At 67.2% G+C, this 24060-nt stretch overlaps 2 protein-coding genes across 3 annotated transcripts; one reads left to right on the plus strand and one right to left on the minus strand.

Annotated features, from left to right (window-relative positions):
• Positions 1-616: 616 nt before the first annotated feature.
• LOC137460296 (neurabin-2-like) lies at positions 617-15463 on the minus strand. The gene is made up of 10 exons (XM_068170739.1): positions 13636-15463; positions 10439-10571; positions 9582-9702; positions 9289-9393; positions 8452-8587; positions 7522-7674; positions 7385-7438; positions 6029-6258; positions 4953-5049; positions 617-2104 (listed from the first exon to the last, which is right to left on the minus strand). Exons 1-10 carry the CDS (start codon positions 14998-15000, stop codon positions 2051-2053), a joined length of 2448 nt encoding a protein of 815 aa, XP_068026840.1. The 5' UTR covers positions 15001-15463; the 3' UTR covers positions 617-2050.
• A 1871-nt stretch (positions 15464-17334) lies between these two features.
• SGCA (sarcoglycan alpha) lies at positions 17335-23813 on the plus strand. Of its 2 annotated transcripts, none has more exons than XM_068170741.1 (9): positions 17335-17639; positions 18159-18329; positions 19365-19507; positions 19584-19656; positions 19893-20091; positions 20239-20401; positions 20912-21117; positions 22097-22123; positions 23330-23813. In XM_068170741.1, the coding sequence occupies exons 1-9, from the start codon at positions 17600-17602 to the stop codon at positions 23523-23525; spliced, it is 1218 nt and encodes a 405-aa protein (XP_068026842.1). In that variant the 5' UTR covers positions 17335-17599; the 3' UTR covers positions 23526-23813. The 2 variants fall into 2 exon arrangements, with proteins under 2 accessions (XP_068026842.1, XP_068026841.1); XM_068170740.1 differs by having other exon boundaries at positions 17549-17639; positions 20990-21117.
• The last annotated feature ends 247 nt before the right edge of the window (positions 23814-24060 follow it).

Raw genomic sequence — 24060 nt, forward strand, 5'->3', positions numbered from 1 at the left:
CCCCAGTCCTCCAATCTCTCCTGGACCTCCCAGTCCTTCCCAGCCCCTTCAATCCCTCCCTCCCTCCCCCTCCTTATCCCCTCAATCCTTTTCCTCCTCTCTGTAACCTCAAACCCATCCCAGTCGCCCCCAATCTTCCCACCTCCCCTAGACCTCCCAGTCCCCCCAGTCCTTCCCAGTCCCCCCCCAATCCCTCCCTCCCCTCCTTATCCCCTCAATCTTTTCCCCTCCTCTCCCTGCCCTCAAACCCATCCCGCTCCCCCAACCCTCCCCCGATCCTCCCAATCTCCGCCGCCCCCCTCCCCAGCGCACCCAGCCCCCCCCAGCGCGCCCCATGAGGGGGAGAAGGGAGGCGGGGAGTGGGGCGGGGGGGGCCGAGGCCGTGCTTTTATGGTCGGGGGGAGGCGCGGCCGCTGCGTTACAAACCGAGGACCGTTACATACATAGGTACATATATATAGATATATACAGCCACAGGTCTACGGGGGAGATTAAATAACCCCAGCCCCTCCCCCCCGCGGGGCTCGCGCTCCCCGACCACCCCCACCCCGCCTTAAATACCCTCCCCAAACCCCCCCCGACCCCACCCCCCCATTCCCCCCCCCCCGCCTTCCACCCCGTTTTTCCCCCTCCCCTGTGTGCCCCCCCCCCCTCCTTCCTCTCCCTGCCCAGCTCTGGCTCCCGGTTGCCCCCACATCCAGTTACTGTCGGAGACTTGGGGGGGGGAGGGGGAGGTTGGGGAGGGGGTTGGGGGGGGGGACAAAAGAGAAACCAAAAAATAAAGGGGTCTCCCCTCTCCCCCCCCCCCCCCCAAGCCAGGCTGAGAGGTTTGGGACCCTCTGCCCCGGCTGGGGCTGGTCAGAGGTGGGGGGGTCCCAGCCCCAGAGGAATACTGTGATTTATTGGGGGGTGGGGGCGGGGGTGTATTTACAGTTTGGGGAGGGGGGCAGGAGGCAGGTGAGAGCAGCACCCCCACCCTGGAGGGGGACCCTCCCCCCCTTGGTGTGTTCCCCTCCCCACCCAGGGAAGGCAAAAGCCCTGGCTCGGGGAGGGCTGTGGCAGGTGCTGGGGGGCACCGGGAGCACCCCCCCGGCTGTGTCCCCGCAGGAGGGTGCTGGGGGCCCGGGGGGTGGGGGGCTGCGTGAGGTCAAATGCCCACCCCCCGCGCCCCACCGACCCACCCCCCCCGCCCCATGCCCGCTGCAGGGATTGGCAAAGGCTGAGGCCCGGTGGTGGTGGCACTGGGGGGGTGCGGGGGGGGACCGAGGGGGCACTTGGGGTCCCCCCCTCCGCGGGTGAAGGTCTGCGGTGTCCTGGGCACTGAACCGGAGGTGTGTGTCGGGGGGGGGACAGCGCTGTGGGACTGGGGTCGAGTCTATTGGGGAGGGGGAAGGAGCCAAAAGGCAACCAACTGCTGCCCCCCCCCTCCCCCCCCCCTCCCGCCCCCAGTCTGTGGTCCGGGGGAGTCCCAAAGGAGAAGCTGGGGGGGGGCGGGGGGCTTCCAGTGTACCCCCCTCCTGGCTCCCCACTATGGCTCACATGTGGAAGAGGGGTGGGGGGCGGGGGGACGACACATTTCTGCCTGCCCCCTCCCCAAGAGCGTCCAACCGAAGTGTCCTGGGGCGGGGGGGGGGGGGGGTCAGGTCGAAGGGGTCGGGGGTCGGACCCCCCCCCAATCAGTCCATCACGTTACCACGAGACTCACACTGGACACAGACACGAACGCGGGGTGTCCGCCCCCCCCATCTGATCCCACCCCCCCCCAGAGACGCACCCCGACCCCCCCCCACACTCTCTGTGCCCCGAAGTGGGGGAACTGGGGGGGCGGGGGGGGAGCACCAGGAGGCCTTGGCAAGTTTGGGGGGGGGGGGGGGGAGGGCTTTGCCTCCTCGCCGGTGGGGACGGGGCTGGGGGGGCGGCGGGGTGGTGAGGGGCGGGGCGGGGCGGGGCGGGGCGGGGCGGGGTGTGGGGGTGTGGGGGTGTGTGTGCCCCTCCCCTTCCCTTCCCCCGCCCCCTCCCCCCCTCAGAATCGCTGCGCTTTGAGGGTGGTTTAAGTCGGGTTGGAATTTTTCAGTGTCTGCAGCTTGGCCTCCAGTTCGGAGATCTGAAAAACAGCAAAGGGAAGAGGTCTCAGCGGGGGGGGGGGGGGGGGAGGGAAAGCTGGGGAGGGGGCACAGGAGGGACGCAGCAACGTGGGGCGGGGGGGCGCACACGGTAGGGGAAGGAGGGGGTCAGGGGTGAGGACGTAGGGATGGGGATATGGACGTGAGAACATGGGATGGAATGGGGGGGATGGAACAGGGACACGGGGGGGGGGGGCGTGAGGGGGGGGCACAGTGACTTGGGTGTGAATATGGGGGGGGGGAGGGTGGGATAGGGTTGAAAGGGACAGGGACATGGACATGGGAACAAGGGTATGGAAGTGGGGGGAGGGGACACACGGTGGGGGGAGGGTCTGGATGAGGATACTGGGATGAGGCCATTGGGCTGGGGAGGGGGGGGGGAGGGGGACAGGATGAGGATATGAGGGAGGGGATGGGGGAGGCAGGGCAGGGCTATGGGGATGGGGACACGGAGATGCTGATGGGGGGAGGCACACACAGGATGAGGGGGGGCTGGATGAAGACAGCAGGATGAGGGTGAGGGGCTGGGAACACAGGGCTGGGGAGGGGACAGGATGAGGATATAGGGGGAGGGGAGAGAGGGATGGGGAGATGGGGACAGGAGGATGGAGACACAGGTGTGGGGCCATGGGAGAGGGGATGCGGGAGGGGGGGCTGCAGGAATGGGGCCATGGGAATGGGGGACAGGATGGGATACATGGAGGGGGGCACAGGCAGGGGGACACTGGGGTGGGGGGACACTGGGGCGGGGGGACACTGGGGCGGGGGGACACTGGGGTGGGGGACACTGGGGTGGGGGACACTGGGGCGGGGGGACAGGGCTGGAGATACAAGGACCAGAGACGGAGATGGGGCCTGGGATGGGGCAGACAGACAAGGGGGGGGCAGAACGTGGAGGTGCGGGGGGGGGGGGCAGACAAAGGGGAGCAGAGGCAGGGGCCAGGAGGGCAGGGGCCAGGGAGGGCAGGGGGCTGGAGGGGCAGTGTGGGGCTGTGGGGGCAGGGAAGGGGGCGCGGGGGGGGCTGCAGGCAGGCAGGGGCTGAGTCTCTGTGGGGTGCTGGGGAACGTTCTGGGGTGCCGGAGGAGGGTGCAAAGTGGGGGGGGCGCATGGGGGGGGCTCTGCTAGGTGCCAGGGGCACCCCCACACACACTGCCCCCCTGGTGCCCCCCCCAGCCAGGCAGGTGCTGCCCCCCTGCCCCCCATTCCCACCCATCCCAGCCCGGAGCAGCTTCCCGGGCGCCGCAGGATCCCAAGGGATCCGCTAGGAGCCGGCGCAGCTCTGGCCCCGCCCCCGGGGGGGGATCCAGCGTGGCTAGCATGGAATCCAGTGGGATCTGTGGTGGGATCCAGCATGACCAGCATGGGATCCAACAGAGGATCGAGTGTGGCCCCGTGCCTCGCGTCGCTCTGCCAGGAGCCACTGCGGGATCCCGCGCAAGCAGTCAGGGGATCCAGCGCCCGAGATCTCCTTCGATCCACTGTGGCATGCCAGACCCTGAAGCAGGATCCACTGTGCCCCAACCCTAAGCAGATCCACTGCAATCCAGTGTGGGATCCAGTGCAGGAGGAGGATCGGGCATGCAGCAGCACCCGAGCAGATCCACTGCGATCCGGCGCAGGGCACAGCGGCAGCAGCACAATCCAGAGGGAGACAGTGCCCAAAGCAGATCCCCTGGGATCCAGTGTGGGATCCAGTGGCTGGAGCTTGGTCCAGAGGGGAGCCAGCAGCCCACTCAGCTCCACTCCCGCCCTGTGATGTAGGATCCAGCAGCTGGCACAAGGCAGTGCCTGAGGCAGATCTGCTGTGATCCATGCTGGGGATCCAGTGGCTGGCAGGGGGCAGTGCCCAGGGCAGATCTGCTGTGATCCGTGCTGGGGATCCATTGGCTGGCACAGGGCAGCACCCAAGCCAGATCTGCTGTGATCCATCCCAGGATCCAGTGGCTGGTGGGGGGCAGCGCCCGGGGCAGATCTGCTGTGATCCATGCTGGGGATCCAGTGGCTGGCACAAGGCAGTGCCTGAGGGCAGATCTGCTGTGATCCATGCTGGGGATCCAGTGGCTGGCACAAGGCAGTGCCTGAGGCAGATCTGCTGTGATCCATCCCTGGGATCCAGTGGCTGGCAGGGGGCAGTGCCCAGGGCAGATCTGCTGTGATCCATGCTGGGGATCCAGTGGCTGGCACAGGGCAGCACCCAGGGCAGATCTGCTGTGATCCATGCTGGGGATCCAGTGGCTGGCAGGGGGCAGTGCCCAGGGCAGATCTGCTGTGATCCATGCTGGGGATCCATTGGCTGGCACAGGGACAAGGCAGATCTGCTGTGATCCATCCCTGGGATCCAGTGGCTGGCAGGGGGCAGTGCCCGGGGCAGATCTGCTGTGATCCATGCTGGGGATCCAGTGGCTGGCACAGGGCAGCACCCAGGGCAGATCTGCTGTGATCCATGCTGGGGATCCAGTGGCTGGTGGGGGGGCAGTGCCCGGGGCAGATCTGCTGTGATCCATCCCAGGATCCAGTGGCTGGCACAGGGCAGCACCCAGGGCAGATCTGCTGTGATCCATGCTGGGGATCCAGTGGCTGGTGGGGGGCAGCACCCAGGGCAGATCTGCTGTGATCCATCCCAGGATCCAGTGGCTGGCGGGGGGCAGCGCCCGGGGCAGATCTGCTGTGATCCATCCCTGGGATCCAGCGGGGGGCGGCGTGGCGGAGCGGCGCGGAGCGGGCCGGGGGGTGGGGCGGGCGGTGGCGAGGCCGGGGCCGAGGCCTGGTCCGGCTGTGCCCGGGGGGGGGCTCAGGGGCAGCCTGCGTCCCGGCGCCCGGTGCCCCACCTTCTCCTGCAGCTTCTCCATCTCCTCCTTGTGTGCCAGCTCCGACTCCTCCAGCACGCGGCGCTGCGCCGTCTCCTTCTTCAGGAACTCGATCTCCCTGCGGGCACCGGCGCCAGGGGCTCCGTCACCTCCCCGCGCCGCGCTGGGCACACCGAGGGGATGCCCTGGGCGCGGGGGCAGGGGCCAGCAGGGACCCCAGGGCTTGGGGGGCTCAGCGCGGGGAGGGTGGTGCTCAGGGAGCTCCCGGGGGATGGTTCCGTGCCCAGGGATCAGGGCTGCCCAGGAAGGATGGGTGCCCAGGGGGAGGATGGGTGCCCAAGGAAGGATGAGTGTCCAGGGGTGGATGGGTGCCCAGGGAAGGATGGGTGCCCAGGGGTGGATGGGTGCCCAGGGGCAGGGTGGGGTGCCCAGGGGCAGGATGGGTGCCCAGGGGCAGGATGGGTGCCCAGGGGTGGATGGGTGCCCAGGGGCAGGGTGGGTGCCCAGGGGTGGATGGGTGCCCAGGGGCAGGGTGGGTGCCCAGGGGGAGGGTGGGTGCCCAGGGGCAGGGTGGGTGCCCAGGGTCAGGATGGGTGCCCAAGGGCAGGGTGGGTGCCCAGGGGTGAATGGGTGCCCAGGGGTGGGTGGGTGCCCAGGGGCGGGTGGGTGCCCAGGGGTGGATGGGTGCCCAGGGGTGGATGGGTGCCCATGGGCAGGATGGGTGCCCAGGGTCAGGATGGGTGCCCAGGGGCAGGGTGGGTGCCCAAGGGCAGGATGGGTGCCCAGGGGTGGATGGGTGCCCAGGGGGAGGATGGGTGCCCAGGGGTGGATGGGTGCCCAGGGGCAGGGTGGGTGCCCAGGGGTGGATGGGTGCCCAGGGGCAGGATGGGTTCCCAGGGGTGGATGGGTGCCCAGGGGCAGGGTGGGTGCCCAGGGGTGGATGGGTTGCCCAGGGGCAGGATGGGTTCCCAGGGGCAGGATGGGTGCCCAGGGGCAGGATGGGTGCCCAGGGGTGGATGGGTGCCCAGGGGCAGGGTGGGTGCCCAGGGTCAGGATGGGTGCCCAGGGGCAGGATGGGTGCCCGGTGCTGCCCTCACTTCTGCTGGTACTCCTTGATGAGCCTCTTGGCCTTGCTGTACTTGCGCTCCAGGGTCTGGTACTGGGCCTGGGTCTCCTTCAGGTGCTCGTCCACCGCCTGGCACAGGTTCTGGGCCTCCATCCAGTACCCCTCCAGCTTCTCCATCCTCTCCTTGTTCTCCTCCACGCTCTGCTCCAGCTGGGCCTTCTCGGCCCTCCAGCGAGCCTTCTCCTGCTCCAGGCACTGCAGCTGCGGGACAGCGGGCTCAGGGCGCGGCATGGCGTGGCACAGGGTGGCACAGCATGGCACGGTCAGGGAGCTGGCGTGGCATGGCGTGGCACGGTATGGCACAGGCAGGCAGCTGGCGTGGTGTGGCACAGCATGGCACAGAGGGGGAGCTGGCACCATATGGCATGGCATGGCACAGATGGAGAGCTGGCATGACATGGCACAGCATGGCACAGAGGGGGAGTTGGCACCATATGGCATGGCACAGAAGAGCGTGGCACAGCATGGCATATACAGGGAGCTGGCATGATGTGGCATGGCATGGGATGGCATAGATAGAGAGCTGGCATGACATGGCACATCATGGCATAGAGGGGGAGCTGGCACAATATGGCATAGCATAGCCTAGCATGGCACAGCATGGCAGAGCATGGTGAATTAGCAGCTGTGACATGGCACAGCATGGCCCTGCACAACAAGGTGGCACAGCCAGGGAATGGGCATGAGATGGCATGGCCTGGTGCAGCATAGCCAGGGAGCTGGCATGCCGTGGTACAGCGTGGCACGGCACAGCATGGCACAGCCAGGGAATGGGCATGGCATGGCATGGCACAGCCAGGAGCAGGTATGGCAGAGTATGGCACAGCATGGAACAGAACAGCATAGGCAGGGAATGGGCATGGCCTGGCCTGGCACAGCCTGGGGAGGGGGCTGGGGGGAAGCTGTGGGGAGCAAGGGGGAGATGGAGGCCCAGGGGGGATCTGGGGAGATGGAGATGCAGGGAGGATGGAGGGTGAGGGAAGATCCAGGGAGGATCTAGGGGGGTGGAGATCCTGGGGGGATCTGGGGAGATGGAGATCCAGGGAGGATCAAGGGATACAGAGATCTGGAGGGATCTGGGAGAGGGTGATCCAGGGAGGATCGAGGGAGATGAAGTTCCAGGGAGGATGTGGGGAGATGGAGGTGCAGGGAGGATGCAGGGGGATGGAGATGCAGGGAGGATGCAGGGGGATGGAGGCCCAGGGAGGATGCAGGGGGATGGAGGCCCAGGGAGGATGCAGGGGGATGGAGGCCCAGGGAGGATCTAGAGGGATGGAAGGCCAAGGGGGATCCCTCCTGCCTGCAGGGGGCCTGGGCACCAGCTCACCTTCCTCTTCAGCTGCTGGATCTCGGCCTCGGTGACGGCGTGCTTGATCTGGAGCTGGCAGAGGAGCTGGCCGTTGGCACCGGGCTGGCACACGCCCCCCGGCCGCGCTCCCCTGGCAGCCCTCGGCCCCTCCTCACCTCCTTGAACTTGTGCACCAGCTTCTCGGGGTCCATCTCCACGGGGGACAGGGTGTCCTCGTTCTCGGCCAGCTCGAACACCTCGATGGCCATCTCCCCGCCGGGGAACATGGGGCTCATCTCCTCCTCGTCGTCCGTGGCGTACTCGCCCGTCTGCCGGGGCACACGCCGGCCTTGGCACGCCGTGCTCCCTCAGCCTGGCACCCCCCCGGCCCGAGGGGGGGCCTCAGCCAGGGGACACCCCCATGGCACAGCCAGGAGACAGCGGGGAGGCTCAGCCGGGGGACATCCAGATAGCACAGCCAGGGGACAGTGAGGAGGCTCAGCCAGGGGACAGCAGGGATCCCAAGCACTGGGACACTCTGATGGCACAGCCAGGGGACAGTGAGGAGGCTTAGACAGGGGACAGCAGGGATCCCAAGCACTGGGACACCCTGATGGCACAGCCAGGGGACAGTGGGGAGGCTCAGACAGACAGGGGACACCCCGATGGCACAGCCAGGGGACAGCAGGGATCCCAAGCACTGGGACACCCTGATGGCACAGCCAGGGGACAGTGAGGAGGCTCAGCCAGGGGACACCCCGATGGCACAGACAGAGGACACTGGGGAGGCTCAACCAGGAGACAGACAGATAGCACAGCCAGGGGACACTGGGGAGGCTTGGACAGGGGACAGCCCAGTGGCACAGCCAGGGGACAGCAGGGATCCCAGGCACCAGGACACCCTGATGGCACAGCCAGGGGACAGCGAGGAGGCTCAGACAGGGGACACCCCAATGGCACACTCAGGGGACACTGGGGAGGCTCAGCCAGGGGACATCCAGGTGGCAGGGTCAGGGGACACCCCAGCAGCACAGCCAGGGGGCTCAGCCCCGTCTCAGCGGGTGGGGGCAGGACTGGCCCCTCCCGGGCGGCTGCCGCCCCCTCACCTCCTCATCCTCCTCGGCGTACTGCGAGTAGCGCTGCTCCATCATCTCCCGCTGCCACCGCTCCTGCTCCAGCGTCTGCTGGATCAGCTGCGCCACCTCGCTCTGCTCCCCCGGCTTCTCCCGGCCAATCAGGAACCTGCGGGCACGGCAGGGCTCGGGGCGGCCGTGCCAGCCAGGGGACCGCCCGATGGCACGGCCAGGGGACAGCCCGATGGCACGGCCAGGGGACCGCCCGATGGCACGGCCAGGGGACACTGGGGAGCATCAGCCAGGGGACACACTGATGGCACAATCAAGGGACACTGGGGAGGCTCAGCAAGGGGACATCCAGATGGCACAAGCAGGGGACACCAGGGAGCATCAGCCAGGGGACACCCCGATGGCACAGTCAGGGGACATCCAGGTGGCACAGCCAGGGGACAGTGGAGAGGCTCAGCCAGGGGACAGTGGAGAGGCTCAGCCAGGGGACATCCCTGGACACCCCTGCTGGATGTCCCCACACCTCTGTGGGGGTGGTGAATTGGAGGGGGAGGGACCTGTGGATGAGTTGGGGGTGACTGGGGGGGATGTGGGGACATTTGGGGGTGGCATTTGGGCACTACAGTGACTCAGGGGAAACAGTGGACATGGGGACTTGGGGTATAGAGTGGCATAGCCCATCCTGAAGTGCTCTGAGGACAGGGGGCCCTGCACGGGCTGGGGGTGGTGTCTTGGCTCCCCAAAGCAACCCTGCACGGGCTGGGGGTGGTCTCCTGCCCCCCCAAAGGAGCCCTGCACGGGCTGGGGGTGGTCTCCTGCCTCCCCCAAACCCTCCCTAAACCTCCCCCCAGGCCCTACCGGACTCGGCCCTTGGTGTTCCTGAGGACAGAGGCAGCGAAGCTCTGGGTGACCCCCACCAGGCTGGTGCCATCCACCTCCACGATGAGATCATTCACCTGGATCCTGGGGACAAAGGGACGGTCACCACGGGGCCCAGCCCCTGCTGACCTCCCCAGCACCTCCCCCCGTGGAGAGCTCCCGGCGCAGGCTGCTCCCGCGGCCGGCTCCCCCAGCACCGCTCAGCCTCTCCAGTGGGTGGGTGGCAGAGCGAGGTGCCAGGTGGGTGTCTGGGGGTGGGGGGCAGCCCTCACCTGCCATCTCGATGGGCTGCCCCCCCCTCTGTCACCGTCTTGACGAAGATGCCCAACTTCTCCAGGCCCATGTCAGCCCCTGCCCCCATGCCGATGATGCTGATCCCCAGCCCCTCCGAGTCTGCAGAGACAGAAGCACAGAATTGGCAGGGCTGGAAGGGGCCCCAAAAGATCATCCAGTTCCAAACCCACTCCCACCACCCCCTGCCACAGGCAGGGACACCTCACACCACAGCAGGTTGCCCACAGCCACATCCAGCCCAGGGATGAGGCTTCCACCAACCTCCCTGGGCAACCTGTGCCAGGCTCTCAGCACCCTCCTGGGGAAGAGCTTCTTCCTCACAGCCACTTTGAATCTCCCCACTTCTAGTTTTGCTCCATCCCCCCCAGTCCCATCCCTCCCTGACACCCTCAAAAGTCCCTCCCCAGCTTTCTTGGAGCCCCCTGCAGATCCTGGAAGGCCACAATGAGGTCTCCTCAGAGCCTTCTCTCCTCCAGACTGAGCAGCCCCAACTCTCCCAATCCATCCTCACACAGCAGAGGAGAGGCTGCTCTAAGGCTTCTCTGCCCTCCTTCCACACCTGGGAGTCTCCAGCACCTCCCTGGGACAACCTGTGCCATTGCCTCACCACCCTCATGGGGAAGAACTTCTTCCTCACATCCAACCTGAGAACCTTCTCCTTCTTGTTCCTCCTCCTCCCTGTGCAGGAGGCACCACGAGGAGGGAGACTTGGTGCAGCAGCACCCTCTGGATACAGCAGCAGAGAGCTTGGGCTGCCCCCAAGGGGAGCACCTCCAACCCCATCCCTGGGGTGCTGCTGGAGCAAGCAGGGTGCAGGGGGAGGTGAGGCCCCCACCTTTCTCCAGCTCCACAGGGAACAGGTCGAGCCTCTCCACCCTCTTCTCCAGCTCGTACTCGGCCGAGGCGGCCATGGGGTCGACGTCCTCGTTGCGGCGGTCGTAGTCCTCGTTGGAGTAAGTGCTGAAGACCTGCCAGGGTGGAGGGAGCTGCTCAGCGAGGCAGTGGGATGCAGAGGGCAAACATCCTTGGCCACCCCCAAGCCCCCAGCCAGGAGGGTGTCTCAAGGCAGGAGAAGCCCCAGGCCGGGGCTGGGCCTGGGGGAGAATCCTCCCCCTGCCACAGGGCAGCTCCTGGGGGCAGGTGGAGAGTTTGGGGTGGCCCTGGGAGGGGAGATGAAGCTCTGCAGGTTGGTGGAAGGAAGGAAGGATGGATGAGGGGGGTGGATGGAGAGAGAGATGGACAAAGGGGTGGAGGGATGGGATGGCAGATGGAGAGATGGAGGGAGGGAGGGACAGAAGGACAAAAGGATGGACAGAGGAGTGATTGAAAGGATGGAGGATGGATGGATGGATGGATGGATGCATGAATGGATGGATGGATGGATGGATGGATGGATGGAAGGATGAAGGGAGGGAGGGAGGGCTGCCACCTTGGAGCCCTGGCACCCAAGCCCACCATCATGCCCAGGACAGATAAATCCCACCCTAAGTTTGGGGTTGGTTTATTCCACCTGGGGCACCCCCACCCTAGGTCTGGGTACCCCCATGCTGAGCACCAAGATGCCCCTGGCTGGGGTTGGATGTGCTCCCCAGGAGGATGTCCCCAGCCTGGAGCTGGAAGTGCCCTGTGCCAAGGCTGGATGTGCCACCAGGAGGATGTCCCCAGCCTGGAGCTGGAGGGAGTGAGGTGCCACATCCCTGCACCCCACTCCAGACAGGGCCAGGCTGGTGCTGAGCCTGGCAGATGTCCCTGGAGGGGTGAGGGGATTAGGGATAACATCCAGCACTAAACCTCCCCACAAAGGCTCTTAGGGATGAGTGTCAAGGGCCATTGCCACAAAGCCTGGTGACACCCACAAACGGGCAGCACCCACCCAGGTGGCACCCAGGGGTGCCAGGGACAAGCATAGCAGGGAAGATGCCTCCACCCTCCTGTCCACATGCCACCCCTGGGCACCTGTGGGCATCTAAACCCACAGCCATGGGCACAGGTCCCAGGGCACCCCACTGTGTCCCCATCCCTGTCCCCAGAACCTGAAGGTGGTTGGGGATGTGCCAGGACCCGAGGTGGGTCCCAAGGGAGAAGCAGCTGGAGCAGGCACATGCCCAGGGGAAGGGGCTGGGGGGGTCTGTGCCCTATCCTTGGGTGTAGGGCACAGGGTGGGGGTGGTCCCCAGCACTCCCTTGCAGCAGATCTGGTGGGGGGTGCTCAGCATCACCCACGTACCCACGAGGGGTGCTGGGGGTTGCTCAGGCACCTGGGTAGGACACAATAGGATCACCCTGAGGTGTGCTGGGGGTGGGGGGGAGCAGAACCCTCCCCCCCCCCAGAACAAAACCTGCCAGCTGCATCCCCGAGGTGGGGAACAGCCTTCCCAGCAGCAGGCTGCTCCGCTCCCACGGGACCGAGGCACCCAGCATGCAGCACGCTGCCACCCAGCCCACTGGCACCAGCCTGCCTTGCCCTGGCCACGCTGATCCCTTTGCCTGTGTCTGTCCCCCCCCCGCCCCCCAACCTTGTCCCGGGTGGGGGCCACCCACCCGCTCTGACTCAGAGCCAGAATATAGGCCGGGGCTCTAAAAATAACCCAGCACAAAGCAGCCACCGCCGGGCGGGTCGGGGGCATCCCAGCGGCGCAGGACACCCCAGAATAGCTGCCTGGCCCCTTCTGCCCCCTCCCTGCCCACCCCCCACCCCCCCGGCTGTCACAGGACCACCCCCGGACGGGCATCTGGAAGCCACCAGGGAACGGGGGGCGCGGGGGGGGCGCACACAGGCGCAGCGCGGCTGGTGCCGGTCCCCACCCGGTGGTGTTCCCAAGGCACTTCCCCTTCCTCCACTTCCCAAAATGCTCCTTGGCACCACGCTGGGCACATGGTGTGTGTGTGTGGGGGGGAGGAAATACCACCCCACCCCCCCCCAAACCCACCACCTTGTCCCCGGGGACCCCCCAGTTTGGGAGGAGGAGCCCCAGCATCGAGGGACCCCTCCCCGTGGACCAAGGGCAGATGTTGCCTGCTGCAACCAGCAGCTCACATCTGGAGCTTCTGGGCATCCCCACCCAAAGAGCTGGGGTGGCTCTTCGCCCATCCTGGGCACGGTGGTTGGGCTGGCACTGGGTGCCACGGCTGGCCCACCCTGCTGGGTGCCAGTGCCACCTCTCCCTGTCATCCCAGACCCAGGGCGGCCTCTGGCTGGCAAGGGGGGGCCCAGGCCGTGCCAGGGCAGGGCCTGTCATTAGTGGGCTCGTTAGCCAGGCTGGGTGGCCACCCACCTTCTCCCAGCACAAGGGCATGGCCAGGCAGGATGCCATGCCCCATGGGTGGAGGGGGCACAGACCCTCACCCCCCATCTCTGTCCCTGGCACCAGCAGCTCCAAAGGGGTGGGTTTACCGGGTCACACCCCCCACCCTGGGCTGCTCTTCGCCCTGGGGTGCCCATCACCCTGAGGTGTTCCTCACCCTGAGGTACCCACCACCCTAGGGTACCAATCACCCTGTGGTGCCCCTCATCTTGGAGGTACCCATCATCACCCAGAGATGTCCCTCACTCTGAGGTGCCCATCACCCTGGGGTACCCATCATCACCCTAGGGTACCCATCATCATCACCCTGAGGTACCCATCACTCTAGGCTACCCATTATCACCCTAGGGTACCCATCGTCACCCTAGGGCACCCATCATCACCCTAGGGTACCCATCATCACCCTGAGGTGCCCATCAACACTCTGGGGTACCCATCATCACCCTAGGGCACCCATCATCACCCTGAGGTACCCATCACCCTGGGGTACCCATCATCACCCTAGGGCACCCATCATCACCCTAGGGCACCCATCATCACTCTGAGGTGCCCATCAACACTCTGGGGTACCCATCATCCCCCTAGGGTACCCATCTTCATCACCCAGAGGTACCCATTACCCTAAGGTACCCATCATCCCCTTGGGGTACCCATCATCCCCCTGGGGTACCCACCCCTCTGGCAGGCTGCCCCCTCCCCATCTGCCCCCCATCCCCAGGAGGTCTCACCTGGATGGGGGCCGTGCTGAACTGGATCTTGCGGTTGGGGACAGGCTCCTCTTCCTCGGACAGCCCAGGGATCTCCACGCAGCCCGACTCAGGCTCGTACAGCCCTTCGGCCTCATCCTCCTCTTCCAGCCCACTGCCCCCCGAGTCCTCCCCGAGCCCACTGTAGGCACTTATGTCCACCAGGTCTGCCTCGGAGAAGTCCTCCTTCTTGGCCTCCTCGTAGGCATCGTTCTCCTCCACCCTCTCACCCTTGACGCCCTCATCGCCCCCGGCCACCCCTGAGCCCCCTTCCAGCCGGGGCGCGGTGGCCGGGGTCGGTCCCTCGGCCTCCTTGGGGGCCGGCTGGGGCTGAGGCGCAGCTTCACCGGCCGCCGTCGCTTCCTCCTCCTCTTCCTCCTCCTCCTCCTCGGCCTCACCGCTCTCCTCCACCTCCACCGGCTTGATCTTGCAGACCTCCTGCACCCGCGGGGCGGTCGCCTCCTTCTCCGCCGGCCGGCCGCCCTTCACCGCCGCCTTCTCCTCCTCCGGCGGCTTGGCCCTGGCCGGGGGGGCAGCGCCGTGGGCATCGCTCGAACGTCCAACCTCGGGGCTCGGCACGAAGACTCGAGGCCTCTTGCCCACCACCTTGGCCCCGAGGGGTCCCCCCGCTCTGCCCGGGGCTTTGTGGAGGTTGTTCCGGAGGTCTGCCTTCTCGAAGACGGCGCTGAGCTGGCTGACGGTGGGCGAGACGGCCTCGGTGTCCAGCTTGTCCAGGGACTCGGTGCTGCCGTTGAACCTCACCACCACGTCCAGCTTGCGGTCCTGGAAGCCGGCTCGCTCCTTCCGCAGCAAGAGCTTGGTGCTGGTGGCCTTCTCCTGCGGGCTCCTCTCGAAGATCTTCCTGGTCTCCTGCAGCTTGGAGAAGGGTTTGTCGGGTTTGGAGTCGAAGCGGCTGACCCTCTCCGAGACGCTGGTGCCCAGCTTGAGGAGGTTGCCCTGCTCCATGCTCTCGTTGAGGCTGCCAGCCCGGGGCAAGGAGAGGCGGACCGGCTTCTCCTTGGCCTTGGCCAGGTCGCAGGCACCGCCGTCGGGGCCGGGCGCCGTCCCCATCTGCAGGAACATGTTCTTGATACGGTGAACGTTGGAGCCATACTTCTTACCTCGGCTCTTCTTGCCGTCTTCACCATCAGCCTCCTTTGTGGGCGCCAGAGCCTGGATGGTGGCCTCGTAGGCGTTCCGATGAGGGGACGCACTCCTCAGACCCCCACCACCACCGCTGCCACCACCTCCGCCGCCGCCGCCGCCGCCGCCGCTGCCGGTCGCTCCCCCGGAGGAAGGGGACCCCCCACCGGCGGCCGCCCCGCCGCCTGCCTCTGTCCTCAACATGCCGCCACCGGCTGGCCACGCCGCATCGCCCGCTGCCACCACCGGCACAGCCACCGCCGCTGCCACCACCACCGCCGCGGCCGCTCGCCGGCTACAGCGGCATTGGGGAGGGGGATGCCACCCCGCTGCAGGGGAGGGGGGAGCGAGGCCCAACCGCCGCTACACCCACACCGGCCCGCGGAGGGGCTGCGGGGGGGGGATGATTTCGGTCAGGCCATGTCCATCCCAAGGGGGCCCCTTTTTTCTCCACCCCTGGTTCTTCTTCTTCTTCCTTCCTCCCTTCTCCTCCTCCTCTTCCCCTTTCTCTGTGGCTGGTGATGGAGCCGCTGCTGCCTGCGATCTGCCCGCCCCGCTGCCCGCAGAGCCCTCTGGGTCTTAGCGACGCGCTCGCTCTTCCTCTTCCTCAGCGCCGCTCTTCGGCCTCACCACCATCACCACCGCCGTGGACCACTGGGACACCCTTTCCCCCTCCCTTCAGCCCCCCCCCACCCCCCCTTACTTGTCACCAAGACACCCCACGGTCCCCTCCCTGCTCTCCTCCCTGCGGCACGTCCCTCCCCAGCAGCATCACTGCTGGGCTCTCTGCCTCCCCCCTCCCCGCCGGCTCCTTTGGGGTTGACACCCCCCCAACTCTGTCCCCGTGTCCCCCCAGATCTGTCCCACTCCCCACACTTGTCAGCCTCTGTCCCTGTTCCCCCCTGGTTTTGTCCCCCCGTGGTCCCCGAGCTGCTCCCTGTGTCCCCTCACCCTCGTCCCTGTATCCCCCTCCCCCTAATTTTGTGCCTCCATCCCCCTGGACCTGCCATATCCCCCCGAGTCCATCCTCATGTCCCCCATTTCTGTCCCCACAGCCCTCCCCCGCCCCCCCCCCCACTTTACACCCCACATCCTCCCCTCTTCTTCTTGCATCCCCCCCGAGTTTCTCCCCACGTCCCCCAGTCCTGTCCCCGTATTCCCCACCCTGTCCCTACATCACCCCCAATTTTCACCCCCACCCCCCGAGTTTGCACCCACCCCCCTCCCAGTTCCTGCTCACGTCCCCCCCAGCCCATCCCCACATCCCCCCACTTTCCACCCCCCCCGCCCCCATCCTGTCCCTGCACCCCTCTCAGCTTTGTCCCCATGTCCCCCTGGGGTCCCCCACCCCCTATACCCAAAGTCCCCCACCTCGAGGTGTTCCAGGGCCATCATTTCCTCTCTGTCCCCCCAAATCCATCCCTGGGGTGCAGCACACCACACACACCCCCTTCACACCCCCCCATCTCCCCCCTGTCCACACAGGAAGGGGAAACTGAGGCAGGAAGGGATCCAGGGGCTGGGGGGAGTTGGGGGGCGGGGGGCAATGCTGCTCCCTTGCCTTGCTGCAGGGTGGGATTTGGGGCGGGGTGAGGGGGTGTGGGGGGCGTGGGGGGGCAATGGGGGATTGGGGTGGTGGGCTGCTGTCTTCCCACCAGGTATTATGGGGGGGAGTGGGACACGGACACAGGGAGGTGACAGCTTGGGGTGGTGCTGGGGGGGGTCCCTGCTGCATGAGGAGCACCCCAAGGGGACAGGGGACCGCGTGGGGAGCAGCCCAGACCCCTCCCCCCCCCACCCAGAGCAGGCAGAGTGCGGGCAGCAGGACCCTGCGGCTGCCCCACGCAGCCTTTGTGCGTGACACGGCGTGACGTGGCGTGACGTGGAGCATCACCCTCCCCCCCTTCACGGCCACCCCTTTCCCCTTCCGCCGCCGCCATGTCCCCGTTCCCACCCCCCTCACCCCCCCACCCCGCCCCCAGCACCCAGCCCCACCGCGGGGCTCGGTTCCCCTCCCCGCCCCAGCCCCCTGCTGTCCCAGCCCCCTCCCAGGCTGGCCCAGGAAAGGCCACCAGCCTCGCGCACGCCCACGCGTGTTCCCGCGGTGCCACGCAAGGACACACGCGTGTGCGCGCAGCGGGGCTGCCAGGCTGCCTGCCGTGCCAGGGGAGGGCTGGCAGCTGTCCCCAAGTGTCGCCTCCCCACCCCCACCCCCCACCCCCCCAGCGCCATCCCGGCAGCCGCGAGTGGGAGGCACCAGGACAAGCCCACCCGCGGGGACACAAGAGCCCCTCAGCGCCCCGAGGAGGTGGCCGTGGTGGCAGGGGGTGGCCGTGGCGCTGTCCCCAAGTGTCAGCTCCCCCCTCCCCCAGTGCCACCCCGGTAGCCATGACTGGGGGGGGGGGGCACCAGGGCAAGCCCACCAGGGAACACCCCAGCAAGGGGCCGTGGGAGCCCCTCGGCACCCCACGCAGATGGCTGTCACCCAGCCTCGGCGGCAGGAGGTGGCCGCGGTGCTGTCCCCTGCCATGCTACCGAGTGTGTCGCCCCCCCACCCCCCAGTGCCACCCCCGTAGCCCTGGCTGGGGGGCACCAGGGTAAGCCCACCCAGGGCACAGCCCACCCGAGGGGGCATGGGAGCCCCTTGGATTATTGTCACCCAGCCTTGGCGGCAGGAGGTGGCCGTGGGGGGGGGCCCTGCCATGTCCCCAGTGGGGCCCCCCCAGCCGGGCCCCCCCAGGCCACGCCAGCCCCTGCTGCCTCTGTCAATCAGCCCTGGCCCTGCTCCCAGGCACTGCTGAAGATGGAGGTCCCTGAGCTGCTCCAGGTCGTGGTGCTGGCAGGCAAGTGGCACCCCTGCCACCCCCCCTCAGCAGGGGACATGGCTGGGCTGGGGGTACCCCAGCAGGGAGGCAATGGGGGGGGGGGGCGAGAGGGTCCCCTAGAGTGGAGTGAGCAGGGGGTGGTTGCTGGCGGGGGGGGGGACATGGCTGAGACAGGGCAGAGCTAAATAAAGCCTGGCCCTGGTGCCAGCTGGGGTTGGGACAGGAGGGGCCCGAGTGGGACATCCCCGTGGTGGGTCCTGGGCCAGGGAAGGTGCTGCTGCCACCCATGTCCCTGTCCTGTTCCATGGCCTTGTCCCCATCCCTGTTCCTGCCCCCAGCCCCTCCTAAACACAGCCCACCCCAGCCCACTGCCCCGGGACAGCTGGCACCACAGGCCCAGCTTTGTGCCCCAGCCAGGCGTCCCTGGGGGCTCTCTGTGGGCACCTGGCTGGCCCCGGGGTCTGTGGGTGCTGGAGAAACTGAGGCAGGGAGGAGCCGAGGTGCCCAGCCCCAGCTTAGCCCTCTGCCCACCCACAGCCATGGCCCTGGGAGGGTCCTGGGCCACCCTCCCTGACCACCACACCCTCCCTGACCACCACACCCTCCCTGACCACCGCCTCTCCTCTGAGGCTGGAGCCATCTTCGTCCACGAGCTGGAGCGGGAGCTCTTCCAGGAGGCCTTCGTCAATGGCCATGAGGGTGATGATGGTGAGGGCCAGCACGAGGGGGCTGGGGACAATGGGGGGTCCTGCAGTGCTGGGCTGAGGGGGACTGAGACTGCTAATGGTTGGCACTGGCATCAGGCATGACCCAGTCCATCCCTGGGGAGCCATCTGTCTGTCCATCCATCCCTCCACCCATCCCTCCATCTATCCATCCCTTTATCCATCCCTCCCTGCCTCCATCCTTCCCTTCCTCCATCCATCCATCCCTCCATCCCTCCATCCATCCCTCCATCCCTCCATCCATCCCTCCTTCCATCCCTCCACCCATCCCTCCATCTATCCCTCCCTTTATCCATCCCTCCCTGCCTCCATCCTTCCCTTCCTCCGTCCCTCCATCCCTCCATCCCTCCATCCATCCATCCATCCATCCCCCATCCATCCTCCTTCCCTCCCTCCCTCCCTCCCTCCCTCCCTCCGGAACCACTCCTGCCTCCTTCCTGGGGCCGGCAGGGCCAGGAGGAGCTTGCAGGGTGGTTGCCCCCCCCGTGGCAAAGCCTGGTGTGATGCTGCAGGGAGCGGAGCACTGCCCCGTGAGGAGAGGCTGAGAGCCCTGGGGGCTGTTCAGTGCGGAGAAGAGAAGACTGAGAGGGCATTGCATCAATGTTTATCAATAGCTGAGGGCTGGGGGGCGGGAGGGGGGGCGGGGACGGGGACAGGCTCTGCTCAGCTGCACCCTGGGGTAGGGCAAGGGGCAGCAGATGGAAACTGCAGTAGAGGAGGTTCCACCTCGACACGGGGAGGAACTTCTGCACCAGGAGGCTCACAGAGGCCTGGAGCAGGCTGCCCAGAGGGGCTGTGGAGTCTCCTGCCCTGGAGAGCCTTCCAGCCCCACCTGGCTGTGTTCCTGTGTGACCTGGGCTGGGCTCTGGGCTCCTGCCCTGGCGGGGGGGGGGGTTGGACTGGATGACCTTCACAGGCCCCTTCCAACCCCTGACATCCTCTGATCCTGTGATGATGATGATGATGATGATTGATGATGATGATGTGTGCCCATGCCTGTGTCCTGGTGCCCCCCCAGCCACCCCCATCACCTTCCAAGCTCACCTCCAGGACCACCCCGACCTGCCCCGCTGGCTGCGCTACGTCCAGCGAGACCCCCTCCAGCCAGGCTACCTCTATGGCTGCCCCACTGCCAGCGAGCTGGGCACCCATGGCATCGAGGTAGGTGCCCACCCTCCCAGCCACCTGCCAGGGGGTGAGTCCTGCCACCTCCTGGGCTCTCTCCCTGCCCTTGCAGGTGCTGGCCTACAACCGGCACACCTACGAGACGGTGGCACAGCTCCTCCTCCTCACCATCATCCCTGCTCCAGGTAAGGGTTGTGGACCCCCCCAAACCACACCGAGGTGCTGCCCCCCTCCCTCCCCCCCCAAACCACACCGAGGTGCTGCCCCCCTCCGTCCCCCCCAAACCACACCGAGATGCTGCCCCACTCCCTCCCCCCCCAAACCACACCGAGATGCTGCCCCCCTCCCTCCCCCCCCCCCCCGGAAATGTCCCCCCCGTGGGTGCCGTGGCCGCTCCACGGGCGCTGTGTGCCCCCTGCAGATGGGGAGCCGCCCTACCAGGGGGAGTTCCTGGTGGGGAACCGGAACGTGGAGGAGATGCTGCCCGAGGAGGTGCAGGAGATGTTCCTCCAGGCCACAGCCGGAGTCTGGGACCAGGATGACCTCCGTGTGATCAACATCACCTCCGCCCTGGACCGGGGCGGCCGCGTCCCGCTGCCCATCGAGGGGCGCAAGGAGGGGTAGGGGCAGGCTGGGGGCGGGACTGAGGCTGCTCCTGGCCTCCTCCTCGGGTGGGGTTTGGGGTTTGGAGTTGGGTTTGGGTTTGGGGGGGGGGGAGGGGGGGATATGGGGGATGGTCCCCTCCGACTGGTGCCCCCCCTTGGCAGGGTGTACGTGAAGGTAGGCTCCCACGGTGCCTTCTCCCCCTGCCTGGCATCGGCCACCTCGCCCCAGAGCCGCCTGCGCTGCAGCCTGGGCCAGCAGCCCCTCGCCGACTGCTACGACTCCTTCGCGCCCCCCTTCTCCATCCAATGGTGCAACCTCACCCTGGTGAGACCCCCCCGGTCCTCCCCAGTCTCCCCCTCTCCCCCCCTTGTCCTCCACTATCCCCTTCCCCCCGCCCCCGTCCCCCTCTGTTCCCCTCTGTCCCCCTCTGTCCCCCCGTCCCTCCCTGTCTCCTACCATCCTGCCCACCCCATCCCCACCTGGCCCCCCTGCCCCCCCCCGCCATCATCTGCCCCCACTTGTCCCTCCTGTCCCCTTCCCATCCCCCCCTGCCATCATCTGCCCCCACTTGTCCCTCCCCATCCCCACCTGCCCCCCCCGTTCCCACTTGCCCCCCACCTGTCCCCACCTGTCCCCCCTGTCTCCCCTTGTCTCCCCCATCCTCACTTGTCCCTCCTGTCCCCATCTGTCCCCCCTGTCCCCTGCTATTCCCCCTGTCCCCGCCTGCCCCCACCTGCCCTCATCTGCCCCCCTCCATCCCCCCCTGTCCCCACCTGTCCCCCCTCCCCCCTCCCCGGTCCCCCCCCCCCACCCCAACCCTCACTTCCATGGCAGCTGCAGCTCCGGCCCGGCCCCACGGCTCCGGGGCCGGTGTGGGGTTCTGGGGTGCTGGAGGACGCTGGCGATTTCCAGCCCCCCACCGAGGCGACCCCCCGGGACCTGCTGCCTGGCTTCCTGGTGACGCTGCTGGTGCCGCTGCTGGTGGCGCTGCTGCTCTGCCTGCTCCTGGGCTACCTCATGTGCTGCCGCAGGGAGGGAGTGTGAGTTGGGGGGGCAGGGAGTGGGAGTTGGGGGGGCAGGGAGTGTGAGTTGGGGGGGCAGGGAGTGGGAGTTGGGGGGGCAGGGAGTGGGATTTGGGGGGGCAGGGAGTGTGAGTTTGGGGGCAGGGAGTGTGAGTTGGGGGGGCAGGGAGTGTGAGTTTGGGGGGGTCAGGGAGTGTGAGTTTGGGGGAACAGGCAGTGTGAGTTGGGGGGTCAGGGAGTGGGAGTTGGGGGGGCAGGGAGTGTGAGTTGGGGGGTCAGGGAGTGTGAGTTTGGGGGGGCAGGCAGTGTGAGTTGGGGGGAGCAGGGAGTGTGAGTTTGGGGGGGATCAGGGAGTGTGAGTTGGGGGGGCAGGGAGTGTGAGTTGGGGGGGCAGGGAGTGTGAGTTTGGGGGGGATCAGGGAGTGTGAGTTGGGGGGGCAGGGAGTGTGAGTTTGGGGGGGATCAGGGAGTGTGAGTTGGGGGGGCAGGGAGTGTGAGTTGGGGGGAGCAGGGAGTGTGAGTTGGGGGGGCAGGGAGTGTGAGTTGGGGGGAGCAGGGAGTGTGAGTTGGGGGGGGATCAGGGAGTGTGAGTTGAGGGGGCAGGGAGTGTGAGTTGAGGGGGCAGGGAGTGTGAGTTGGGGGGAGCAGGGAGTGTGAGTTTGGGGGGGATCAGGGAGTGTGAGTTGGGGGGGCAGGGAGTGTGAGTTTGGGGGGGCAGGGAGTGTGAGTTGGGGGGGGTCAGGGAGTGTGAGTTTGGGGGGGACAGGGAGTGGGAGTTTGGGGGTGGGGGGCGCAGGGAGGAGGGTAAGGACAGGCCGAGGGTGGGGGTCCCTCCCTCCCAGCCAGGGCATGGACACCCCAAGCTGGTGGTGCTGCCCCTTCCCTGGCCATGGCGGTGCCAGGACCACCCTGGGGGGGGGTTGGGGTGGGCTGAGGTGGGGAGAAGCCTTCTGACCATCTCCTGGGGGCTTTGCCTCTTTCCCCCTCTCTTTTGCAGGCAAAAACGGAACCTGGAGACGTCTGAGTGAGTTCCTGCACCCGGGGGGGACTTGGAGGGGGGGAGCTGCTCTTGGGGGGGCTGCTCTTGGACGGGGGGGGGCTGCTTTGGGGGGCCTGAGGTCATGGCCACGCAGGGAGACAATCAGCAGGGATGGAGGTGGGGAGGGAAGACAGCAGGGAACGTTCTGGAGGTGATAGAGCCTGAAGGGCTCCCCACCCCAAAGAGGGACCCCCCCACACCCCTCAACCTCCATCTCCACCCCCTTCACACCACGGTGCCCCCCCCAATAGCCCCTCCCCATCTCCCCCCTGGACATGGGGTGGAGCACAAGAGAGGTTTTACTTCTCCAACAGTCTCAGCTGGATCCAGGGCTGGTGAGGAGAGCCCCAGGGCTGGGGACCCCCACAGTGGGGGGCTGGAGAACACCAGGGTGGGGTGCAGGGCTCCATGAGGGGGTGCAGGGCTCCATGATGGGGTGCAGGGCTCCATGAGGGGGTGCAGACCTCCACGAGGGGGTGCAGACATCCAGTGACGAAGGGCAGAGCCTGGTGAGGGAAGGGAGACCCCCCAAAGATGGGACACAAACCCTAATGATGGGGTGCAGACCCCCAGTGATGGGCAGCAAACGCCAGCAGTGGGGTGCAGACCCCAAATGAGGGGCAACAAACACCAAGGATGAGGTGCAGCCCCCCAGGGATGGGGTTGCAGAGCCCAATGATGGGCAGCAGACCCAACAAGAGGGAGGAGACCCCCAATAAAAGGCAGCAAACAGCAATGATGAGGAGCAGACCCCCAATGGTGGGCAGCAGACTCCAAATAATGGGGAGTAGACCCCCAATGATGGGCAACAGACCCCAAATAATGGGGAGTAGACCCCCAGTGATGGGGAGCAGACCCAAATGATGGGCAACAGACCCCAAATAATGGGGAGCAGACCCCCAGTGATGGGGAGCAGACCCAAATGATGGGCAGCAGACCCCCAATAATGGGGAGCAGACCCCCAGTGATGAGCAGCAGACCCCAACGCTGGTCCCCAGCCCCCAAAGCTGGGCAGAGAGCAGCCCCTCACGATAGTGTAGCCCACCCCCCAGCGAACAAACCTTCGTGGTGGTTGCCATCCCCCTCCCCCCCTTCTCAACTCCTCCTCCTCGGGCCGCGGGGGCCAGCGGGGAGCCCCCGGCGCCCACTTCTCCTTCTCCTCTCCCCCCCCCCCCCCCAATCCTTTTGCAGCCTCCAGCTGTTCCACCACACCACCATCCGCGGGGACACCGAGGAGCTGCGGCACATGGCCGGCAGCAGGGACGTCCCTCGCCCCCTCTCCACCCTCCCCATGTTCAACGTCCGCACCGGGCAGCGCCTCAGCCCCCTGCCCGCTGCCAGGGAAGGGGCCCGGGACGGCGCCCGCGCCCCCCTCCTCCCACCCTGAGCCCAGCCGAGCGCCGCCAGGGAGGGGGGAGGGGGAGGGGGGGGGCTCCAAGGGTGCCCAAGGAGGTGGGGAGGGGGCGGTCAGGGGTCTGGGGGTGTCCTCAGAGGGGAAGCAGAAGCCCAGCAGCGGGCAGAGCCCAGCTGGACGGGCGGCCGCCGCTCTGCCCGCTGCTGGGCCACTGCCTGGAGCAATTCGGGGGGGTGGGAGGGGTCCCCCCCAACAATTGTCACCCCCCCCGGGGGTGTCCCCAGCGTGGGCACGGTGGCTGGGTTGATAAAGTGGCAATTCAGTGGCTTTTGGCGGCGGGGGGGGGCTTTCATTTCGCTCTCTCAGCCCGGGTTGGGTGGGGAGGCAGATGTTGGGGGCACCCCCGGTGCGTGTCTGGGGGGGGGCACAGCTCGGTGGGCATCAAGGTGGGCACCTAAAGGGATTTAAGGTGGGGACAGAGCTTGATGGGCTCAGGATGATGTCTCAGAGCACCTCAGTGACCCCCCCCAGGGTAATGGGGGGTGGGGGGCACACACACACACAGAGC

The sequence above is a fragment of the Melanerpes formicivorus genome, unplaced genomic scaffold (assembly GCF_026170545.1).
Source record: "Melanerpes formicivorus ecotype bairdi unplaced genomic scaffold, bMelFor1.0.p_v2 SCAF_549, whole genome shotgun sequence".
NCBI lineage: Eukaryota > Metazoa > Chordata > Aves > Piciformes > Picidae > Melanerpes > Melanerpes formicivorus.